The sequence below is a fragment of the Homalodisca vitripennis genome, unplaced genomic scaffold (assembly GCF_021130785.1).
Source record: "Homalodisca vitripennis isolate AUS2020 unplaced genomic scaffold, UT_GWSS_2.1 ScUCBcl_3911;HRSCAF=9723, whole genome shotgun sequence".
Classification (NCBI taxonomy): domain Eukaryota; kingdom Metazoa; phylum Arthropoda; class Insecta; order Hemiptera; family Cicadellidae; genus Homalodisca; species Homalodisca vitripennis.
In genome coordinates, this window is record NW_025780052.1 from 46,508 (window position 1) to 69,845 (window position 23,338).

The 23,338-nt window shown below is 34.4% G+C and overlaps 1 protein-coding gene across 1 annotated transcript in view; it reads left to right on the forward strand.

Moving 5' to 3' along the window:
* LOC124372741 (DNA-dependent protein kinase catalytic subunit-like) overlaps positions 1–22,219 on the forward strand; it is a gene marked incomplete at both ends in the record, with an annotated part of 64,391 nt that extends 42,172 nt beyond the window's left edge. Inside the window, 8 exon segments of the mRNA XM_046831152.1 lie at positions 148–278; positions 2,921–3,057; positions 6,183–6,382; positions 7,209–7,332; positions 10,786–10,918; positions 12,583–12,833; positions 20,547–20,747; positions 22,119–22,219. Coding sequence (XP_046687108.1) covers positions 148–278; positions 2,921–3,057; positions 6,183–6,382; positions 7,209–7,332; positions 10,786–10,918; positions 12,583–12,833; positions 20,547–20,747; positions 22,119–22,219 — 1,278 coding nt within the window.
* Between the last annotated feature and the right edge of the window lie 1,119 nt (positions 22,220–23,338).

Sequence of the window (23,338 nt, forward strand, 5' to 3'; positions counted from 1 at the left end):
GAACTTTTAATTGTGGTATTAAAAGTAGTCCATCACTACTTTCCTTCAGGAAACAATGATTCTTGGTGAATGTTCGTTGGTAAGCCGCTTATGACATATGATAGTTTGTGAATTGCATGCTGCCTCATATCCTCCGTTGGGTTGCAGAGCGGGGGATATCCCGTCCCAGCTGAAGACCCAAGTGTTCAACTGCTTGCAACAAGCTGTAGGAGTGGCCCAACGAGCCGATAGTCTGGCCGACTCGTACTTCAGACTGGTTCGCTTCTGTCACAAGCAAGGTACACTTTGGAAGTATTACTTGTTGATTTGCTTTTAGAACTGTAAACATAGAAGTTCCATAGAAACATAACTCACGCATGGAGCAGTTGATGGAGAAAAAACACTTGAGTGGTTGATAATTGTTGACTGGTTACTTTCAATTGGCTTTTACCGGGTAAAACCATCCCACAAATTATCTAGGACTGAACTGGTAGTGTTGCACACTATTATAACGTTTTGCATATTATTAATTCAACATATAATATTTTAATTATAAAAAAAAATTATACTATATGATAATATTTACCTTTAGTTCTTCCTTGTAAGTTTTAAATAGTACTTTAGATTACAATATCAATTTTTTTGGCTTTCCATTTAACTGTCTCATTTGTTAAATTAAACAAAAAAAAGAACATTACACATTTTATTATTTACAAAATATTTAAGTAATACACGTTCAACTTTAACACAATAAACAAAAGTACTAAAAATCCTACTGTTAAATCTCAGAATTTACTATACCTTATCAGTATAGTGGAGACCGAATTAATTTCAGAAATTCAGAACTGGTAGTGCTGCAAACTATACAAATCTACAAGGAAAATATTTAGGAATGTTGAGATCTGTTTAGTGTGTGGAGAGCGGATGCATAATAACTACAGAGTACGAGTAGCTAGTCATAATTAATAAGGAAAATCGTAGACATGTGTGAGGCATCCAATACAATCAATGTTTTATATAGTGTTAAAGTACTGTACATTTGTTGTTCGCAAGAGCATCTTGAAATACAGGTAACTTTGTACAGGATATTTGAATATTGGTAAATTAATAGGTCCTAGGCCTACATCATAAATAAGAAGTCTACTACCGTAGATTGATTACCACTGTCAGAATTGGTATTATGTTCGTAGGCGTACATCCAGTTCAAACCTCATTGAAAAATTGCATACACAGAATTGCATGTTCTGCTAAACATGTTCATTCTAAAGATAATAATAAACAAGGCAATAGAGATAGTACAAATTTAAAATTAGCAGATGGTGGCTTTAGTCTAATATAACAGCTAACTGTGAAGCATTCGACAGCTTTCCTTTAGATGCTATTGTATTGTTGAGTTATTGTTTTATAATGTTATTACTATATAAAATGCAGGAAGATTTTTATGTGGGAACCCTCTTCTAGCCAAGCTTGTAGACAGAAAACTTGAAGCTAAAGACCAAGCACCTTAAAACACCATGATAATTAATTTTAAAAGTCTTTCTGCTTTGTGCTGCCATCTTGTGGTGGTTGTTCATACTTTTATGATTTAATCTATTAGCATTAATATTGTTCACTGAAGTCCAAGCCCTGATATTTCAAATCTTTTTAGTGTTTGATGTTGTAATTGTTTAGCCTTCATAAGTGATATGTTGTGTTTCTTCTTGCATACTTGTCATATTTGTGTTTACAACTAATTGTTTTTATTTATAGTTACTACTTATTTATTTTATATTTCATATTTTGTACCCCCTAACCTCTAGCTTTTTCTCAAAGAATTTAGTGAATATGTTTGATATCAAACAAAACAACACTTTTCCTAACAACAAAAGAGTCTTTTTAAATCTTCTTTTTTCCTTGGAGCACTATTCTGGAGTATCTAGAGTGCCAGAATTCCTGAGTGGTGAAGAGGTCCATCACCCAGATTTATACTTCTTGCCAGCATTTCTATCTGCAAAGCTTCCAAAAGCAGATCATGGTTTTCTACCAGACTACCACAGATGCAATCTCAACAAAATTCATGAGTCTATCTATACTCTCAACAGATTGTATCTTATGGTTCAAAATATGGTCACACCTTCCTTCCCAAGACTATTGAAGTTTGGCAATTCTGTTGCCTCCTATGTCGACTTCTTCCGGAACCACAGAAGCAAGAGTTTCAAGCATAAACTCAAGACAATCCTTCAGGATCTCAGCAGACACTTACTCTTTCTCGAGAATTGTTAATTATTCTATCCTATAGTGCCAGCAGAGACCTACCATCTCGCTTTGGATATTGAAATGATACGCTCTGATCACAGTGAATCAAGGAATTAAGGATTGGCGTTCACCATAAATAAATAAAAAATAAAAATAAAAAAGTAAGATATAGGCTCAAGAAATAATAGACGTTTGTTATTGAAATATATTTTAGAATATTTAAACTTGGTTCAAAAAGTTTGATTTTGTGATCTATGAAAAAATACCTCAGCTTTATAAAAGAAGTCAGATTCACCTTTTTTTACAGTGAATGTTAATTCAGTGAAATAAAATTAAACAGATTGTAAAAATGTCTGAAAAATTTTCGGAAGAACTTTATGCATTGCTTGTAAATATTTTATGTATATTCATACATTTACTGTTTATATATATATATATATATATATATATATTTTCTACATTCATAAGATTATTTTTTTCCTTTTTTTAAGGGGTGAAATGTTGACTTGTAGATTGATGGAGTCACCCCTTAAGACTTACATGATAAATATTCTCCATCTTTTAATTCCTATACAGGTTCTACAATATTTTTTATATACAAGTACATTCAAATGATCTAAATTCATAACTGTGGTTTTTTTTTGCTTTCTAATGATATGTTTCATCCTGAACTTGTTATTCTGATAAATCATTGATTGTGTTACAGAAGATCCAATGTACCATGCTGAACTGATAAAGTCACTGCTGAGGGCAATGAAGCATGGCTCAGCGGAGGCTCGAAGGCTCTTTCCTTGCTTATTGGAGCTCCCATTGCTTCTTCACAAGGATCTGTTCATCAATGAAGTATGTTACAGTTTGATTTCTTTAAGCCTTTAGTGTGGTGCTCACCCAATCTCCTCATTGGCAGGCCATTTTTATTGTTTTGAAAGAGTTTATTTAAAAAAAACTATATATATATATTTTTTTTTTAATCACAAAAAGTACTTGTTCCACCGGGACTTTAACCCGGATCTCTCACTTACCAGGATAGTGCGTTACTGCTACACCACAGAGCCCTTACTTTTTACAATTCAATTATGTGACTGTTTCTGTCATATATGTGTTTTTAAGTAAGCAAAGTAACGTATGATCGGAAGGCCAAGTACATGTCAAATGACTTTTATTTACAATCACTAAATTTGTACAAATTACAAAAATTCCACCAAAAAAAGGCCAACAATTTCGCCCAAGGGGTATACAAAAAACAGTGAAAAAGCACATTGAAATGATTTTTTGTTCAAAATTGTAAACTCTACATACATTTCTTGTTATGCTTAGACGTTTAATGTAAACTTCTAATAAAATGTTTTGTTTATTCACTTTTAGATGTATAAGATAAATGGTTCTCTGATATGCAGTAAGCAAATGCATTGAACCAAGTGGGTGTTGATTAGAAGTAATGGTTCAATGTATATGAGGTAAAGTGAAGTCTCTCGATACTTTTTGTCCTCTTAACACATTCCATAGTTAAAACTTTGAAAATACAGTACTGTCCGCATCTGACTTGTTTGCGAGCTCAAGGAATGCACCTGCCATTGGCTGAGGCTGTCGACCAGGTGTCACTTACCGCACTACTACCCGGCCTAAAACTATTAGTTATTTGCCTTGTCACATTATAACACCAGGAAATTGGTGTATTTAAGTAATTCTATATTTAGGGTATAATGAAATTTTTTACATGAGCTATAACATTGTTTACTCTTATCCTAAAACTGTAAGGTTATTTAAATTATAAATTATTATTCAAACCATAGCAACATGAAGTTGTTTTACTTATTATCTTAAAAAATGTTGGGACTTGGAAACCATACGTATTATAATAAAAAGTTCGTATATTTTTCAAAATATGACAAAAATACGTTTTGTTTTCTAACCTTAGTCGAGTGGACGTGCGAGATCTAATTCAGAAGAACTCTGGTCGTCGTCATCGGGGTCGTCACTTTCACTGGAGTCCACGCCACCAAGTTCAATAACAAAGTGGTCAATGACGTCTTCTATTAATCCATCCTTTATCCAGAAGTCCTGCTCTAGTTTTAGGGTGTGATTTGTAAAACCTTCCCAGTCTATTTTGGTAACAGAGTTCATAGCATGTGTTGTCACTTCCTCAAGTTTTGTTAAACATAAATCACCTTTGATATTGTGATTTTTAATTTCCCATTTCATGGTAGCCCAGGCTAACTCTATAGGATTTAGCTCGCACATATAAGGTGGTAAACGGATTACTAAATGTCCATGTGTCTTTAGTAAAGAATCTATACGGAAAATCTTTTGTGGAGGTTTGTGTTGCACTATTAAATCGTACAGTTCAAATTCCTTCATAGTCGTGGAACAAGCTGTATTATTTTTAATTAACCATTCAACCATGTCATTTTTAACTGCATATTTAGAAGGAGGTTTATTGTCCTGAAGGCAGTGATATGGTGCATTATCAAGAACAACTACGCTGTTTTTGGAAGATGTGGCAATAGTTTTTCGTGAACCTATCGTTCAAAATTAACGCCATTCATTTGACCATGGTAATCACCGGTAACTCTGCCAGCTTTGAAAATTAAATTGCAGTCAAGAAATCCATCTTTCGTGCCGGCACTAACCACTATTAGTCTATTAGATGAACTCGTGTTGTCAAGACGCCAGGAACACCAGGACCACTCCAACATTTTCCAAAAGTTAAATTGTTGTCCACCCACGTCTCGTCTAGGTACACAATAACTTTACCCTCGTGTCTACACTTTTGTATCTCTCGCAAATAACGAGCACGCCAGTTTACTATATATATCAGGCCGTTCTATTAAAACGTTCCTGATTTTTCCACATCTCTTCCACTTAAACCCCATGGTATGAAGTAAGCGTCGTAAAGTGTGTACTCCCCAAGGAAAGTTAATATTTTCTTTAATTGCCGTTAATAATTTATGTACCGTTGGCACTTTCTTTTGTACAATGTAAAAAATCATTAATGGTATCACGAATCACTCTCTGGTCAAATTCATCGATGTGAAATTTTTTTCCTCTGAATATGGTCTTTTTTCCCAGGAGTACTTAAGGCTTCATTACCGGCTTCGACACCTTCTTTCCTTATAGATGTTACACTTCGCACTGATATACCCGTGTAATTAGCTACCCGGATATTACTCTGCTTTAGTCTATGTTGGAGAATACCCGTATTTGATTCTTCATCAAACTTTTGAATAACTCGCCTTATAACATCCCTTGCCTCACTGTGAATTGTTTGTCCCTTCTTGCGGACCAAAGCCATTTTGAAAAGCTAAAAACTCACAAATATACACTATATTAAATTAAACTTCCTTTAACCTAATGAATTTACACTATGTTATACATTAAAACATAATAATACAAATTTGAGGTGCACTGGTGAAATCACAACTCTCTACTACAAGGTATTCGCGGGCGAATGTGCGGAGGTGACTAGTAGCGCCGTTGCCGGGACAACGGTGACGTATTGTCTGTGGAGGGGAGTCCTCACCCTCGCGCCCCCCTCACCCCGCGCGCGCAAACAAGTCAGATGCGGACAGTATGTACAACTGTAATTTGTTTTGAAATCTTATTTTGTACTAACACAAAAATATTCTAGAGTTTGCAATCATTTATTGTGATAAAACAGGCGTGAAATATTTTTAGCAATGAAAACATATTCTATTTTTTGAAATTTTACAATATAGTTAATGAGACGTTCAGTTTGTTATAAGCATGCAACCATTTAGTCCAGCTAAAAATTGTCTGTTTGTGAATATTGATTAGATTTTACACTATGAAAGACAATATATAAAATCATTAAATTAATATAAAAATGAATGAAGGCGGAGTAACTGTCTCTTAAAATTAACTGATAGTTATTCGGACCTGCAGATATTAGTTCCACAGGTTGGTTGTTCTCCAAAATAAATACAGTCAAAGTTTTGTGTGAATTACAGAGTAGCCAAGTACCTGAGTGGATGTTTCTGACTTGGGTGAGTCAACTGTTGGCTAGCCTGGACACAGAGATAGGGAGCGTGTTGGCACGACTGCTGGTACAGCTGGCCACTGTCTACCCGAAGGCTCTACAGTTCCCCTTCCAGCTCAGCTGTGAGATGTACAAACACGACTACCCCATCACCAACCTCACAGTAAACAGGTAATAATAGTTGAAAAGTATTTTTCAACATTTTTATTTTGCATATGAGATATTTTTTGCATATTTTATTTTTGTTAGAGATATCGCAGGTTCAGATCCTGTCTGTGAACATTGCACTTTTTATCAGTACCATAGACCTTGTACTGTGGCTCTCCCTCCTATTCTGTTTGATAAGAGCCTCGCACAAACAGAGTAAGGCTTAAAAGGGGATCAGCTTCTGCTTTAAAAAAATTTTTTAATAAAAAAACCAGATATATTTTCTTTTGAAAACAAACACATAGTGGTTTTATTACTTTTTATATCTACAAAGTAGTTGTCACTCACCTTGACATTAAAAACACAGCGCTCATTATCAACAATTTTATTTTAGTCACTCTCAACAACAGTGCGGAAACCCATACAGTAAGTGATAAATTAAAGACTTAAGTTAGGCTATTAATTTGTATGAGTCAACTGTTGGCTAGCCTGGACAAATTGTAAAGAGTTTGTATGACGCCAATAACTTACTCATACTACAGACCGAGCGGTATATATAAGGACCACTTTGCAAGTGCAGCAGCAGGATTCCAAAACCCAACGCTCTGATAGACTTTAGCATATAATTGGAGCACTACTTCCTTTGTTTTGGCTGCGAGCCCAACTTCCCACCACATTGTAATGAACTAATTGCTTATTAAAAATAGAGCGAGAACTAAATCCTATCCATCGCTATGTTTACTGACTGATGGAAATGAATGTTTACTGACTGAGTGCAGGGTGGATGAAACCCACTCATGGGCAGATTTAAACTTAAGTTCCATTATAAATGTGTTTTTATGATTGGCAGTTTGAAACCTCTGCTGGCCCTGGACACCCAAACTGCAACGACAGTCCAAGCCTTGGCTTGTGTCTGCCAACCACATTACTGTCTGGCCTATCATCTGGACAGGCTGATTACGGCTCTGGCTCAGGTTTGGCTATAATTCATCACCATCATCGTAGCTAGTAATTTGATAAAAGAGTAAATTGTGATCAAGCTACTTATTATACAGTAAATGAATGACCACTACTATCAATAAATAATACCAAGCTTGCGTTTTATGTGATTGGAGAGAAAAGAAAAACGTACCTTCCTCATCCCATTTTGCTTTATAGATCAGAGCTCTGTGATAGCAGATGAATAAATTACAGTTGGAATGAATAAATGTGGGATTGGTTGGGGAAAGGTAACTAATTTTGTGTCTACAGAGTTGCATTTGCCAAATGGAAAGTCTCATGTTTTGTGAGTGTGTCTATGTTCTGGACATTTGAGTATATGAGGAGCTACCCCAAAGAAACCAGAATTATTTTTTTTTAATTATGTTTTCAAATATTTTTTATAAAAAAAACCTTATCCCTGTTAAAAATACTCTCCATTGTAACTAATACATTTGTCCCACTGATGTTTCCACTGTTCGAAACATTTTTGTACTCATCTTTAGAAAAAGCTGACTCGTTTTTTTCTTGACCTCTTTGATGTTGTCAAATTGGTGTTCTTTCATGCCCCTTTTTATGCGTGGAAATAACAAAAAGTCGCATGGTGCCAGGTCAAGTGAGCAAGGTGTGTGAGGTAATATAACGATGCTGTTGTTTCAAAACACGACATGTTTCAACTCGATGTTCCTTTTGATTGTCAGTCAGAACCCGAGGAACAAACTTGGCAGTAACCCTTTTCATTCCCAAATCTTCCAATACAATTTGCTGAACCGAGCTCCAAGATAACTCACTAATCTCTGATATTTGATCAATTGTCTGTTGATGGTAGGTAAGCACTAGCTGTCAAATATTTTAATATTTCAATATCATCGATTCGGGTAGTTAATGGAAATCCAGAACGAGGTTTGTCATCATTCGACAAGTGGCCATTTTTAAATCGAGCAATCCACTTGTACACTTAGTTTCTCCCATAGTGTCTTCTTGGTAAGCTGTTTTCAACATTAAAACAGTTTCAGCAGCATTTTTATCGAATAGAAAGCAAAACTTCACAGCTGCACTTTGTTCACTTAAACTTACCATCATAAAAAACGAAACAAGTATAAAACAGCACTAGCAAAAACAATCATTGCGGATGAATGGAACAAGCCAGATTGACAATACAGGTGGCACTGAACTGGCCGTGAGTTGCGCTATACATGGCTAGCGGCAGAAATACTTCCTACACAAGCTCCGCCCACAGCATTGCTATTCTGGCTTCTTTTTGGTAGCTGTACGTAATAGTGCAGTTTCAAGGGAATTTAACAAGTTCACTGAGTAAAGTCAATAATCCATACTTATTATAATTTGTTAGCAAAACTGCTGTGATTGATCTCATTCCACTCTATAACTTCAGAGGTGATAGTCAGTAATGCTATCATTGCTATGGAAAATCTCGTGTTGTGACTTATTGTATTTATCTTATATCACACAAGTAAACAAAGTGCTACTCTGTTCCCAACCTTTGTCTGAGTAATTTCTATAGTAAAATTAGAATCAGAAGCTTTGTATGAATAGTTGACAAATTTTTATTTTATCATCATTGTTAACCCTTTGGGCTCGAAAGGCAGCAGCACTGGCCACACCAAGATTGCAGACAGTTTACGTTAGATTTGTAATAGTTTGACCTCGCAACTTTCATTGGCAGCTCGGCGGCCATATTTTTTGTTTACCTCTCCAGATCGGAATTATTTTTTAGTATCCTGTGTGTTATATGCATAGTAGTTTAAAATGTTTAAATAAGAAATTAAAATGTTTAAAATTTATTTTTAATTCATCTTTTTAATACAAAAATAAACACATATTTGGGAAATTTAACTCTTATACGTATATTGTTAACTCATCATCATCATCATCATCGTCGTCAGACGTTTCCGTTCTCACGGGTCGTCGTACACAGCCTCCTCCACTTTAGTCTATCCTTCCAGGTCTCCTCTTCATCCACCTGTATTTTCTGTAGTCCCCTTCTCTCTATGTCTTTCCACACTTGGTCCTCCCATCTTCCTCTCGGTCTTCCTCTTGGTCTTCTTCCTCGGATGACATAATGATATGGGAAAATAGGGAAGAAGAGTTAGAACGAGAGTTAAACAAATGGGCAAAAGTGGCGAAGAAATATGGTTTAGAGATGAACATACAAAAATGTAAAGTAATGAAAGTAGAGAGAAGGGATGGAAATAACAAAGACGTGTTAGTTGAAGGAAAAAGACTTGAAATATTGTTAACTAATATATGTAAATAAAATGTTATAAAGTAGGCCTTTACAGTTATGTTATATTCAGACATGAACTATTTAAAATTTGTCTGTCTTTAAATTTTTTTACGGAATATAACTTTTAAAAATACACACCTATGTGTAGTCAAGAATAGTTAGCACACGTCTTCTAGTAAAATTTTTTAGGTTTCTATCCATTCATGTATAGGCTCACAGCGTCATTCATTCTTATTTCACAGTTAATGTTTAGAAAAGATTTATAGGCTAATTTAAAGTTGACTGCTTTATCTAAAAATTACTTTAAAAACAGCTGCTTGTTAGATTTCAACACTCACCATTCATTATAAAACAAAGAGAATATTACAAAATAACTGCTATGTTTAGTGGCCAGTGGTGCTGGCCTTACGAGCTATGGATTTATTATAGCTTGTCCAGTACAACTTGACATACGAGCTGAAATAACATTACGGGAAATATTAATCCGTGCTCCTGACTAAATGGCGTCGGCCAGTAGAGCTGGCCACACGAGCTCCAAGGACAAATTATTAACACTGCCTTTGAGTGCATAGGGTTAATATTATTATTATTACATGCACATGCCTTCTTCATTTCAAATTTGTATCCAGGGGATAAATTGTATTCATTTTTTTACTTATTATAAACACCTAACCAATTGATATTATAAAACTTTTTTTAAATATTATAGAGCTATTTAGTTCACAATATGAAACATCCTAAGAACCAGATTTCAGAAGAGAATATTATTTTCATTAATTTCGTTATTTAATCCAATTTAAAGAAATTATTAATGAGAATCCTGTTAATTAGCATGGATCAGTTAATTTTTTAAGTTTATTAATGTTGCTACTAGTAACAGAAGGAAGAACAAGCGCTAACTTTTTAGGTTTTAATTTTTTTTTTAGTTTTCAACTCTAGTCTCACCATTTCATCTCGTGTTGTAGAAATAGTAGAAAAGTTATTAATACAATTTGAAAGAGTTATTAGGAGAGGACTCTAGTCCTAGCAAGAAATAAAAACCATTTTCACTTCATTGTGTAGCAAAATTGTTAGGCGTTATGTAGACAAGAGAATTTAAGGATTGGTTTGAAATATTTAATTTTACTGCTATATTTATCTGCATTAACCTACACAGTTCTTAATATTTCCGATGGAAAATTTGAGTATTTACCATTGTCCACAGGACACGGATTCAATTAATGAGATATATCTCCAGATGAAGACCGAAGCATACCCGCCTGAAGGAGGGGATAGAATAAAAGGCAGGGCCTTCAGTGACTTGAAAAAATTCACTGTTGAAATTGAGGAAGTAATAAGTAAGTACAATTTTAAATATTTTGATGGTATTGATTGCGAACTCATATTGTATAAATGAAATATCTAGTTTAAAGAATTCAATTCAGACCAATTCAAAAACATTAACAAGGATGACAAACTTTTGTTACATAGAATTCCCTATAAATTAGGCTAATGCAATTTCCATGGGTGGAATTCCTGTGGTTCACACGACACATGAAGCTGTAGGACTATCTTGGTTGGTCACTAATTTTAATATTAACATTTGCCAAGAAACAAAAGCTTAGCCAGTTTATCAGAGTTAACTTTCTAAGAGTCTCCATAATGTATGTGTGTGATGGTTGTTTTTAATATAGCCTATAACATCGTGCAGTTTTCAGTTTTCTATCTGCTATAGTTAAAAAAAAAAAATACTAAGGTGTTTCCAGACATTTTACATACCCTGTATATCAGACAAATTAATCTACAATATAGTGAAAGCACCAACTTGGGGAAGAAGCATATTCAATTTGTGTATGGAATATCTTTATATTGAAAATTTTACCCTTGCATACATTTCATTAGCTTCAATATTGCATATTGTGTATATAATTAGTCTTACAAAAAACATAGAAACTCTTTTTTCAGTAATTTTAACAATTTTTAAATAAAACTGTTGCAAATTTTTTGTTTTATTTATAAAACGGTCCTCGTATCAATACACCTGGAAATTGTTACACTTTTTAAATCTCAGGTATTTGTATGATTTATATAAATGTTTTAGGTTAGGTAATTTGTCAAAAAAATTTCTCTGCTATCAATTTTTTAAAATTATAATGTCTACAATCAAACGGCTGAAAAATTAAACTGTTAGCTTGGTGAAGTGGGATTGAAAACACCTATTTGAATCTTGCCCAATCATTGCATGGGCAAAAATTTCAAATTAAATTTACGAATCCTGCTGTCCACAAATTCACAAACATTCTGATCATAGCACTACCTTTGTTTCATGTTCATACCAGTCAATCATTGATGATGGTTTTATTCAAAACTATAAACATTTTTCTTGTCATGTCTAGTTATTATACTTTACGTATGCTATCACTAACCCCAGCAGAGATCACTTCTGGCTGGTATAAACCAGTTGAACTTACCACTGGGCACAGCAAAAACCGATGTGTCACTTAAATCTAGACAACCTTATGGATTTCCAGGAGCAGCACATTACTATCTGCAAATGTCGAGATTCTAGGTTCAAGGGCAATTAGATAGGTCTAGTCTACTGCGGAGGATGACTGTTGGAGTTGGTAGGGTTTGTTCCCTAACCTCAGAGGTTCTTGCTAACCTCAACAAAGGTGCGCCACCCTCTGCTTTCTTTGACTGGAGGGACTGTTTCAGAGCTGGCCTCCCCTTCTTCCGGGGAGACATGACTTTGAGATTAGTGCCCTAATTCTTCCTCATAGATCTCAATAGGAGGCGGCCCCTACTCCCTAACCTTACCCATCCTAAATAACCTATCACTCCGGAAGCAGCGCTAAGGTTCTTATAGGACTAAGTGCAATTTATAAGCTTCTTGTCCTAAGAGAACAAATTATTAAAAAAATATATCACTGTTGTCCATTAGAGGGACAATGTTGTAAATCTGATTTTATTGTGTGAATATCCTTATAACCGCAATAAAAACAAAGTATATTATTTGTTGCAGCTAAGTACTTTAAGAAAAAGTTGACAAAAGTGCAGTGTGAAAACATGCTGAAAGAGAAGCTGGAGGCTGTGAAACTGGATAATAAAAGTAAAGAAACAGAGATCAAGCGAAACAAGCGGATAGACCTAGCAAGTTTCAGTCCGTGGCTGGCCGACGGGTATGAGGGTGAGGTAGAGATTCCGGGACAGTACACTGGCGAGAGCAGACCTCTGCCCCAGCAACACGTCACCATCGTGGGGTTCAAGCGTCATGTAGGTATCAGATCTCGAAAACGCAATCCATCACAAGTAATTCCTAGACTTCTGTTTAACCGTAGAAGTGGCAGTGCTAAACTTCCACAGTGGCAAGCTCTTTTTGGCCACTTTGCAGACTATTTTTCAAAAATTCAGCAAAAATATATTTTTTAGTCTAACCTAGTCATGGAGTCCATACTGATTTCTTCAAAAAGAGTTAAACTTTTATATTATGGCAAAATAATATGATTTCTTGAAACCTGAATTAGACTTATGTGGAAAACCCAAAAGATTTCAATTTACCGAACTAAAATTGTAACTTTAACACTTTGCAAAAAATAATAAACACATAATTACAGAAAATTCATTATATACAAAAGTTATAAAAAATTATTACCTACAATTACCAAAGGAAAACTGTTTAAAAATTATACAAAAGAAGTAAAATTATAAAAATAAATAATTGCTAAATAGCAAAAGAGTTATTTTGTTGAAACTGGTAAAAACCAACTTAAATGCTGTAGAATCTTTGTATAGTATATGTTACTTTGAAGAGAAAGAGTTTTTCTACAGATCTACCATCAGTTTATTACAGTAATTTATTATTTTTATTTTTTTGTTTGTGATCAAACTTGAAAATGAAATTTGTTGCCAGGAAACAGTGAGTAAAGAAACTAACACAAGATTGAAAAACAATGCAAAATTTGTTACAAACTGTAAAAATAGACAATTTTATTATAAAAAAGAAAATATTATATACATGCACATGTTTTGACAGAGAAACTTTGACAGAACTTATAAAGTTTTAGTTGGCTAGTGAAGCCAATAAATAGAATACTATATGAAATGTAGGCCGTATTCATGGTGGTGGCGAGTGATCGTTCATTTTTGTCAAAAGTTTATAATTGTTTTGAATGTTATAATTGATATAAACTTAAAGTATTATATATCAAAATGTTCAGTATATATTTCCACGTTTATTGATATATAATAACACGTGTTAAGATATGATAAATTATGAAAAATATTTATTTTACAAAACCTTTGTTCAAAAGACTGAAAACGAGTCTTTTTCCACTGGGGGGATATTTTTAAGACTCACAACGAGTCTTTTGTTATGTTTAGGGTTCAAACATTGAGGAACCAATACCTAGCCTGTCTAGGACTGAATGTTTGAACTCATTTTGGCAAAAATGCATGAATGTACTAAAATATTAACAAAATGAGTTCGGATACAGATAGTAAATTTTTCAGGACATTTTAGTCTATTTGGTTGCTCTACAATAGTGTTCGTTGCTTTCTCCAAATAATTTTGTATTTAATTTTTTTTAGTAAGAAAACAAAGAATCAAAAGCAACTGTCAATATTCTATGACTTTGTTTTATGTTTCAATAATTTTTTATTCAATACAGCACAGTAATGTTTACATGGAAAACCAATTTTTATTGGATTACTTAATTATAAAGCATAATAACAAAATAATAAAAATTTGTTTATATTTTTTCATTTTTTGATGATTTTATTACAAGCTCCTGAATTAGTTGTTTAGGAGATAAGATAAAACTGTTTGTTACATTTAATTGTTATTATTAAAATGATAATTAAAATAAACTATTTACATTACATACAATGACCATTCATTTGCGTCAGTCTTTGTGTATCTTTGATATCTCAATATCACTGTCCAGGTATCTGTCTCTTGTTCTGTGAGGTAGCGGAAGAACTAAAAACTCATTCAACAACTATAAACAGTTAAACACTAAACATTGAGAACACAATACATAGAATGTAAGTAGAACATTGATGTGACGAAAATTGAGCATACAGTAAAATGTAAACAATGAAAAAAACAAGCTATTCGTTGTGGTTCCATTGTGCAAACATAACAAATCGAAATGGAATTATTGCTTATAAAGATGCTGGAGGGTACAAAACTGCAATTTAGCAGGAAAACAAACAAATACATGATTGTTGGCGTCTTGAAAGGGCACAACGAGTGCCGATCGGGCAAGTTCTCCAATGGGTTAATTAAAAATGCAAACTCCTAACTGTATTGATGTGTACCTAAGAAGAAGAATCTTTTGCCTTTCAGTTGAATAAAAGACACTCAAAATAAATAATTGGAGCTTACACAGTTAATTGAAAAAATTCCGGGACTCTTACTATAAAAAATATTAAAGTACTGAAAAAACAGAAAAAAATCATACCTACATTCCTCCTCTATCTAAGTACTCATTACAACAATCATTACATACTTTGGAGGGTACTTTCAAACTTCCCTGAAGGAGATGTTCAAAATCGATGTAACTATTTCTAGATGTCCTTCACATCTTCAAAACATTCACCAAAGGCAGATTAGGAACATTATGACCTCTACTGGGGTGAGATCAGGAGAATGAGGAGGGTTTAATTAAATGTCTTGTGTGCCGGTGCTTTGTCATTCAGTAGAAACCAGCCTCCTACTTCCCACATGTTTCTTCGTACTCAGAAAATCCAATCCAACATATGCTGTAACACATATGTGTTGAATCCTCTTTTCACTCTCTGTTCATGGAATAAAAATTCCTGGTAGATAATTCCTTGTAAATCAAAAAATTGTTATATTGGTTTTCATCTTTTATTTAACAACACACCTTTTGTGAATTATAAATTCCCAATACTAACTAATTATCTAATTTTGCATATTAGTGCAATGGATTTAAGATTCAAGATCTCTCATTGGTGTTAAGTCTTTCACTCTCTGCTCATGTGACAAAGATTCCTGGTAAATAATTCCTCGTGAATCAAAAAATTATTGTCAGTTGGGTTTTCATCTTTTATTTAAACACACCTTTTGTGAATTATAAATTTCCAATACTAACTAATCATCTAATATGGAGATTAGTGCAATGAATTTAAGATTCAAGATCCCTTATTAGCGTTAAATGTGTGGATCGTATTGAAACATCACAATTCTTCACTATTAATAATTTTATAAATTCTGGGTTTGTGTAAGCCCATTCTTGTGGAATGAATTATTCTTTGAATCCTCAATCACTGCTCATTCTGCTCAGGAGTCAAACATGTGGAACAAATTTTGCACACAATTTCCTCTTTCCCAAAACATATGAACAATATTGTGTGCACTACCAGTCTGCATGGTTAATATTGTGATTCTGAGTCGCCAATTTTCAGAGAGTAAGCACTGAAATTTTAAACATTCTCTTCCGTGATGGTTGTAGACTGTCGACCTGATCTCTGATAATCTTCAAAAGACTCATGTTTACTTTTAAAACACGAGAACTTCCCAAACAATCGTCACAATACACTACATAAATGTTTCTGATGCAATATTAACGTATTTACAACAAAATTTAATTCCAGGTTTGTGATCCATTTTCCAAATTTTTTCATAGGTCTGGCAAGCTAACATACTTTAATCACCTAATCGCTTTCCGTTCATATATCTATAATGACATAAATTATGGGTGAAGATATAACTTCAAGTTACACAGTTTAACAATTTTCTAAGAAATGGCATGTCACTTGTATGTCTGTGAGAAAACAGCCTCTCTTTGAAGGCATTGTGTATGTTAAAAGAGAAATTCCTTGTTTGTTTTTCTAGTGCTTTTTGTTAGTGATTACAATTAATACAACACTATACTGTTACCGTGTTATAGTGTTTAATCATTTCCTTTTGATTATAATATAAATACAACAGAATATCCAGATTATCCCCAAATTCCTTTCTATTAATTTACAACCTTTTAAAAATTGTTACCATAGAATTTAGGTAAAAGATATTACTGTAAAGACAAACAATTTATGTATGACTTTCAAAATTATTAAGACAAAATATTTTCTAAATGTTACGTGGATTGCAGCGGAGAAGTGCACATTTCATGGAATGAACTCATATTATATTTGTAAAATTTATTTTATTAGTTACTGGCTAATGTACATAATCCTGTTATTCTTCTCATTATATTATTTATTATAAATAATTAATTTTTAGCAATATGTGTAATTTCATTTCTAATAGTTTATTTAATTTTATAATTTTTTTATAGTTCATTATTAATTTAGATAATTTTAAAACTTAAAAAAAATTTATCCAGTTTTTTAAAACCTGATAAAATCTGAATCACTTTTTTGTAAAGGGCGTATTAATACTACAACCCAATACTGCATTCTGGTTCTGCAAAATTTTATTATATAGGCAATATCGTATTCTTACTCATATTTTAACCAATAATTAGTCCTTTAATTTGTTTGATTCATCATGAAATACATAAAATTGTAATGTGTATAAAATATAACTTACGTGTAACATATACATTTTTTTTTTTAAGCAATGTTATTATGTCTTCATGAAACGTCAATACAAGAGGTAATATTTTTAAAATAAAAATTGTTTTGTAATGGATCAAGGGAACTCGAACTTAAATTGTATCACAAACTAAATTATGAAGATTTATTCACTTCTCTACGTAGTCACCATGAACATATAAACATTTTTCAAGTCGTGGCACCAGTTTTTGGATCCTAAAAGAACTCTGCTGCCTGACCATTAAACCAGTTAGTAACTTTTTTTTTCAATATGTCACCATTTTCCAGACGCTTCCCATCAAGAAATTCCTTGAATTTTGGAACAAGATAAAAGTCTGATGGTGCTAAGTCAGGACTGCATGGTGGATGATCCAGTAATTCCCAACGAAACTTGTCCAGCTGCATCTGTTTTTTTTACTGCAACATGAGGCCGAGTATTTTCATGAAGCGGAACAAGCCCAACTAGAGAGAAGACCTCACTGGCGGTTTGGAATAAGCTTCAATTACGTTTCACATTATTTCTCTGCATTTATTGTCATTCCTTGCGCAGAACGTCTATCAAAAGTATTTTCCGGTCCCAAAAAACTGTGGCTGTGATTTACCTTTTTGAAGATTCTTGCTTGAATTTCCATGGCTTCAATGGGGAGTTTGAGTGATGCCACTCACCGGATTGACGTTTAGTCTCTGGAGTGTAGTACACAACCCAAGTCTCATCACAAGTCACAATATGACTTAAGAACTCATCACCATTCTTGTGATGAAATGAAATGAAATATGCCTTTATTTAAGAGGCGGAGTTAGGGCTATTTAGCCCTCTCTACCACTCAACCTCACATAATATACAGATATATGTACAGTGAATGATCTTAACTAATAACAAATTTTAAATTAAAATAAATGCTTAAAAATTAACCAAAATATATACATACTATTTAATAATTAAAAATAAAATTTATCAGCTTAATATGTAGAAAAATTCAAACAAAGTTAAATTAAAACTTAAATTAACAGATTACTTTTTAAAGAATTTCTCGTTATTACTACATTCATTCTCTCAAACACACAGCCCGACCACAAGCACGCCACGAGCACCGCCACCCGTCACCCCCACAGACCGGCCAGCAACAAGTCCTTGACCTTTGCCCCAAAACGAGCTCGGCCCTCTATAATACGTATATCATCAGGAAGAGAGTTCCAGAGGCGACATGCCTGAACAGTGAACGACTTACTGAAGAAGTTCGATCGATGAACAGGAATTGACAGTAAGGTGGATCCCCTTCTCGTAGGTCGCTCACTTATATCGGAAATAAATTTGAAATGTTCGGACAGGTAAACAGGTGACTTGTTTTTGATAACTGAATGTAGAGTTGAAAGAATGTGAAGTTGGCGAAGTTGTTGAAGTTTCAGAAGCGATAGCTGTTTGAAAAATGGAGTCACATGCTCATTACGTCTGAGATTGAAAATAAATCTGATACAATAGTTTTGAGCCCGTTGAAGCCTGTCCGGAAGCTCAACAGTCATGTCACTGATCACAGCGTCACAGTAGTTGAAGTGTGGCAGTATGAGAGTTTTAACCAGCATAACCTTGACACTGAACGGTAGATATAAAGCAAAACGCTTTAAACTGTGAATGCCAGCAAATATTCTATTACACATTACCGTAACCTGGTCACTCCACTTAAGACTTGAGCTCATAGTAAGACCAAGGTTTTTCAGTTTGTTTTGAAAATTTAGTACGTGGTTATTGAGTTTCAGTTTTGGTGCAATGTTGAAGTCCAAACGGTCGATCAGTCTTGGGTTTCCCAATACCATTGCCTGCGTTTTGTCTTCATTTAATTTCAGCCCATGTTTATTTGCCCAACAAGCAATTGATTCAATGTCGTGATTGAGCAGAACCATAAACGTGTTCAGTTCATCAGGCGAACAGTATACGTAAATTTGTAAATCATCGGCATAAAGATGAAACTTAGAGTGCCTTATAATAGATGTGACGTCATTAATGTAAAGTGAGAACAATAGGGGCCCAAGAACAGAGCCCTGTGGAACACTCCGTGTTACGGTTTTCCATTCCGATATTGTTTCCCCTTCTTTGACACATTGCTGTCGCCCAGTAAGATACGATTTGACCCAGTTAACACACCCATCGGAGAAACCATACTTCTTCAATTTGATGAGGAGAAGGGGGTAATAAACACAGTCAAAGGCTTTGGAAAAGTCAAAAAGCAGTAAAATGGTGATTAGTCTCTTGTCCATTGCCAATCTGATATCATCAGTAATTTTAATTAGGGTTGTGGTGGTGCTGTGATTAGGCCTAAATCCAGACTGCCATTTAGACAAGATGGTATAGGTATTCAGATAAGATGAAATTTGTTGATGTACCACTCTTTCAAGGCATTTGGAGAGACAAGGGAGAATACTGATTGGACGTAGGTCAGAAGGGGATTGCGGATTAGACACTTTTCTCAACGGACGAACTAAAGCATGCTTCCAGGTTAAGGGAAAGACAGATGAATTTAAAGAATAATTGAAAATGACTACTAAAACAGGAAGGGTGATTGGCAATGTATCTTTTAGAAAGCGCAAAGGTATGTTGTCAGCCCCAACTGCGTGATAGCGCTCCAAAAAGGACAAACAATGTGCCATACACTTTGCTTTGGTCTTCTGTTAACATTTTTAGCACCTATCTTGTACATATTTTTTGTAACAAAGTGTATCAGTCACAATCTTATAAAATAGAGAACTTTAAACCTTGAAATTTCTGATAAAGTTCTTCAATAGTGAAGCACCTTATTTGACAAATATTTTGTGTCAAATCTTTATTCATGACAGTAAGCTGTCCAGGTAGTTCTTCATCATGAACATTTGTTCTTCCTTTATTAAAAAGCCTATAACATTTTCACACATTTCCACTCACTTGTTCATTACACCCTCACCACATACTTCAACAAGCTGCCAGTGAATTTCAGCTGGATTTTTTTTATTTAAAAACCGAACTACCGAGTGCACTTCACAATCTCAGGTGGGATTAATGATTGATATAGTGACAAACTTTAGCAGTATAACCACACAACCAACACCGGTAGAGACGTAAAACGTATTGGTGTATAGTGGGGGGACTGGCTAAGAGTGGCTAACGTTGAACGGAACGTCACTAATGCACAATCGGTTCTTACTGTAAAAATGAACCACTTATGAACAAAAACATGAGCTTACTTGATTGTGCTGATGTCATTCGCAGCTGCCTGGCAAAGAGAAACAAAAGGATTTGCTATGCCACACTGATTATATGTTTTATATATTCTGTACGTATATAGACCTAATGACCTAAAAAGTAATTTGTAGTAGCTTCATATATTATAGCAGTTAAACTTAATGTTACTGTCTGCCCTAAACTGAGTGAATCATCCTTGTTATTCAATAAAGGTACAATCTCAAAACTCACTTCGAGCCCCAGTTCAAGTGACAGTTCTGGGCAATGACGCCAAGGATCACCGACTCCTGGTCAAGTTCGGAGAGGATCTGCGGCAGGATCAGAGGATACAGCAGTTGTTTGTGTTGATGAACCACCTGTTGCGTGAGGATGCTGCTGCTAGCCGAAGTGGACTCTCAGTGGACACTTACATGGTAAGTTGTTGATGCAGCAGACAACTATGCTCATGAACCACATGCTGCGTAAGGATGCTGTTGCTAGTCTAAGTAGACTCTTATTGGACACTTACATGGTAAGTTGTTGATGTAACAGACTGTTTGTGCTAATGAACCAAATGTAGCGTAAGGATGCTGCTGCTAGTCGTAGTAGACTTTTATTGAACACTTACATGGTAAGTTGTTGATTCAGCAGACTGTTGTGCTGACGAACCACATGCTGCGTAAGGATGCTGCTGCTTAGTCTAAGTATACTCTTATTGGACACTTACATGGTAAGTTGTTGATGCAGCAGACTGTTGTGCTAATGAACCACATGTTGCGTAAGGATGCTGCTGCTAGTCTAAGTAGACTCTTATTGGACACTTACATGGTAAGTTGTTGATGCAGCAGACTGTTTGTGCTAATGAACCACATGTTGCGTAAGGATGCTGCTGCTAGTCAAAGTAGAGTCTTATTGAAGACTTACATGGTAAGTTGTTGATTCAGCAGACTGTTTGTGCCCACGAACCACATGCTGCGTAAGGATGCTGCTGGTAGCCGAAGTAGACTCTCATTGGACACTTACATGGTAAGTTGTTGATTCAGCAGACTGTTGTGCCCACGAACCACATGCTGCGTAAGGATGCTGCTGCTAGTCAAAGTAGACTCTTATTGGACACTTACATGGTAAGTTGTTGATTGCAGCAGACTGTTTGTGCTAATGAACCACATGTTGCGTAAGGATGCTGCTGCTAGTCAAAGTAGAGTCTTATTGAAGACTTACATGGTAAGTTGTTGATTCAGCAGACTGTTGTGCCTACGAACCACATGCTGCGTAAGGATGCTGCTGCTAGTCGAAGTAGACTCTTATTGAACACTTACATGGTAAGTTGTTGATTCAGCAGACTGTTGTGCCTACGAACTACATGCTGCGTAAGGATGCGGTTGCTAGTCGTAGTAGACTTTTATTGAACACTTACATGGTAAGTTGTTGATGCAGCAGACTGTTGTGCTGACAAACCACATGTTGCGTAAGGATGCTGCTGGTAGCCGAAGTAAACTCTCAGTGGACACTTACATGGGAAGTTGTTGATGCAGCAGATTGTTGTGCTAATGAATGACATTCTGCATGAGGATGTTGCTGCTAGCAGAAGTGGATAAATTCATTGGATGAATGTTTCACAAGTACGAGAATTATCCATATTAATCTGTTTTTATTATTAATTTATAATGTGCTTTTACCGGTTATATTCCTTTTATTAATTTGTAAATTTCTTCTAAAAATTCGTTATGCAGATGGTTTATTCTTGTAAATTCCAGTTTTCAATTTTATTGTGAAAAAATACAGTCTGCTGTACTGGGTTTCAGGTTTCTCCCTTAAATAGCAGGCTTGGTGTGATTGAGTGGGTGGATAAAACTATTCCCTTGCGTCATTTTATGGTGAGAGGTAAAGAACTAGAAGATAAAAAGTAAGTTAAATTTCTGTTCTGTAATGTTTGATATCTATAATACATTTGAAAAATAATGTCCTATGTGTATATGTATATAGTGCATCAAATCCAATGTAAAAAATGCCTGAAAGACTATATTGGTTCTACAACAAACAATCTAAAAATAAGAATTACAGGTCTCTGTTATGATTTCAAGCATAATGATGAGACAAAATTTATATAAAGTAAAACCAATACGAATCATTAACAATCATTTTAATACGTTAAAATTAGAAATTTAGAACAAGCATGTCAAATTGTCATAAAATTAAAATTTCCTTATGGATTAAGTCTTTGATAATTAATTTAAATGATCTGAACACTGATCACATCCATACAACCATAGTTTGATTATCTGTTTACATTTCAAAAATATTATGTTTTGTTTATTATTATTTATTTATCTCTTTAGATTTTATGTTTGTGGATGTGTTGAATGTTGTTAAATTGTACCTGATGAAGCGTATTGCAAAATATATAGTGCATCAATAGCAATATGTTGGCATATATATACAGGGTGTATATTATGTCTGGAAACACCCAAATATATCCTTTAATAATTTAAATATAAATTTGAAACCTCTTACAATCGTGATAGAGATTGGGCATCTACTTTTTGGAACAATGTTTTGTTATGTCACACCAACGGGGGACGTCCTGCCGAGGGTATCGTGAATATTCTTAATGGAAGCCTATACCTTGTGATACATAATTTTAAAGGTAATAGCTTACTGAATTGAATGCCACAAACCGCATCTCAAGGGAATTATTCCTATCAGAAAATAGAGCAATTTTTAGTATTGAAATTTTACTGACTGATGTTCAACAAATGTAATTTTAACATGGTTTCTTGCCACAAAATGTGTTACACTAATTTTTTAGCATTTTTTTAAATGTTCAATTAAAATAAAATAAACAATTTATTTTTAAGCTGGTTTCATTAGTACAAATTTACCAGTTTTTATTACAATGAATAAAACTTATGAGTCCACTTTCTCTGATTACTTATGAATCTGTACTTGGTGTTTTCCAGTCAGCAGGAAGGTTTAAAGAGACAAAGGTCACTAGCCTATGAGAAACATTATTGTGTTATTAATC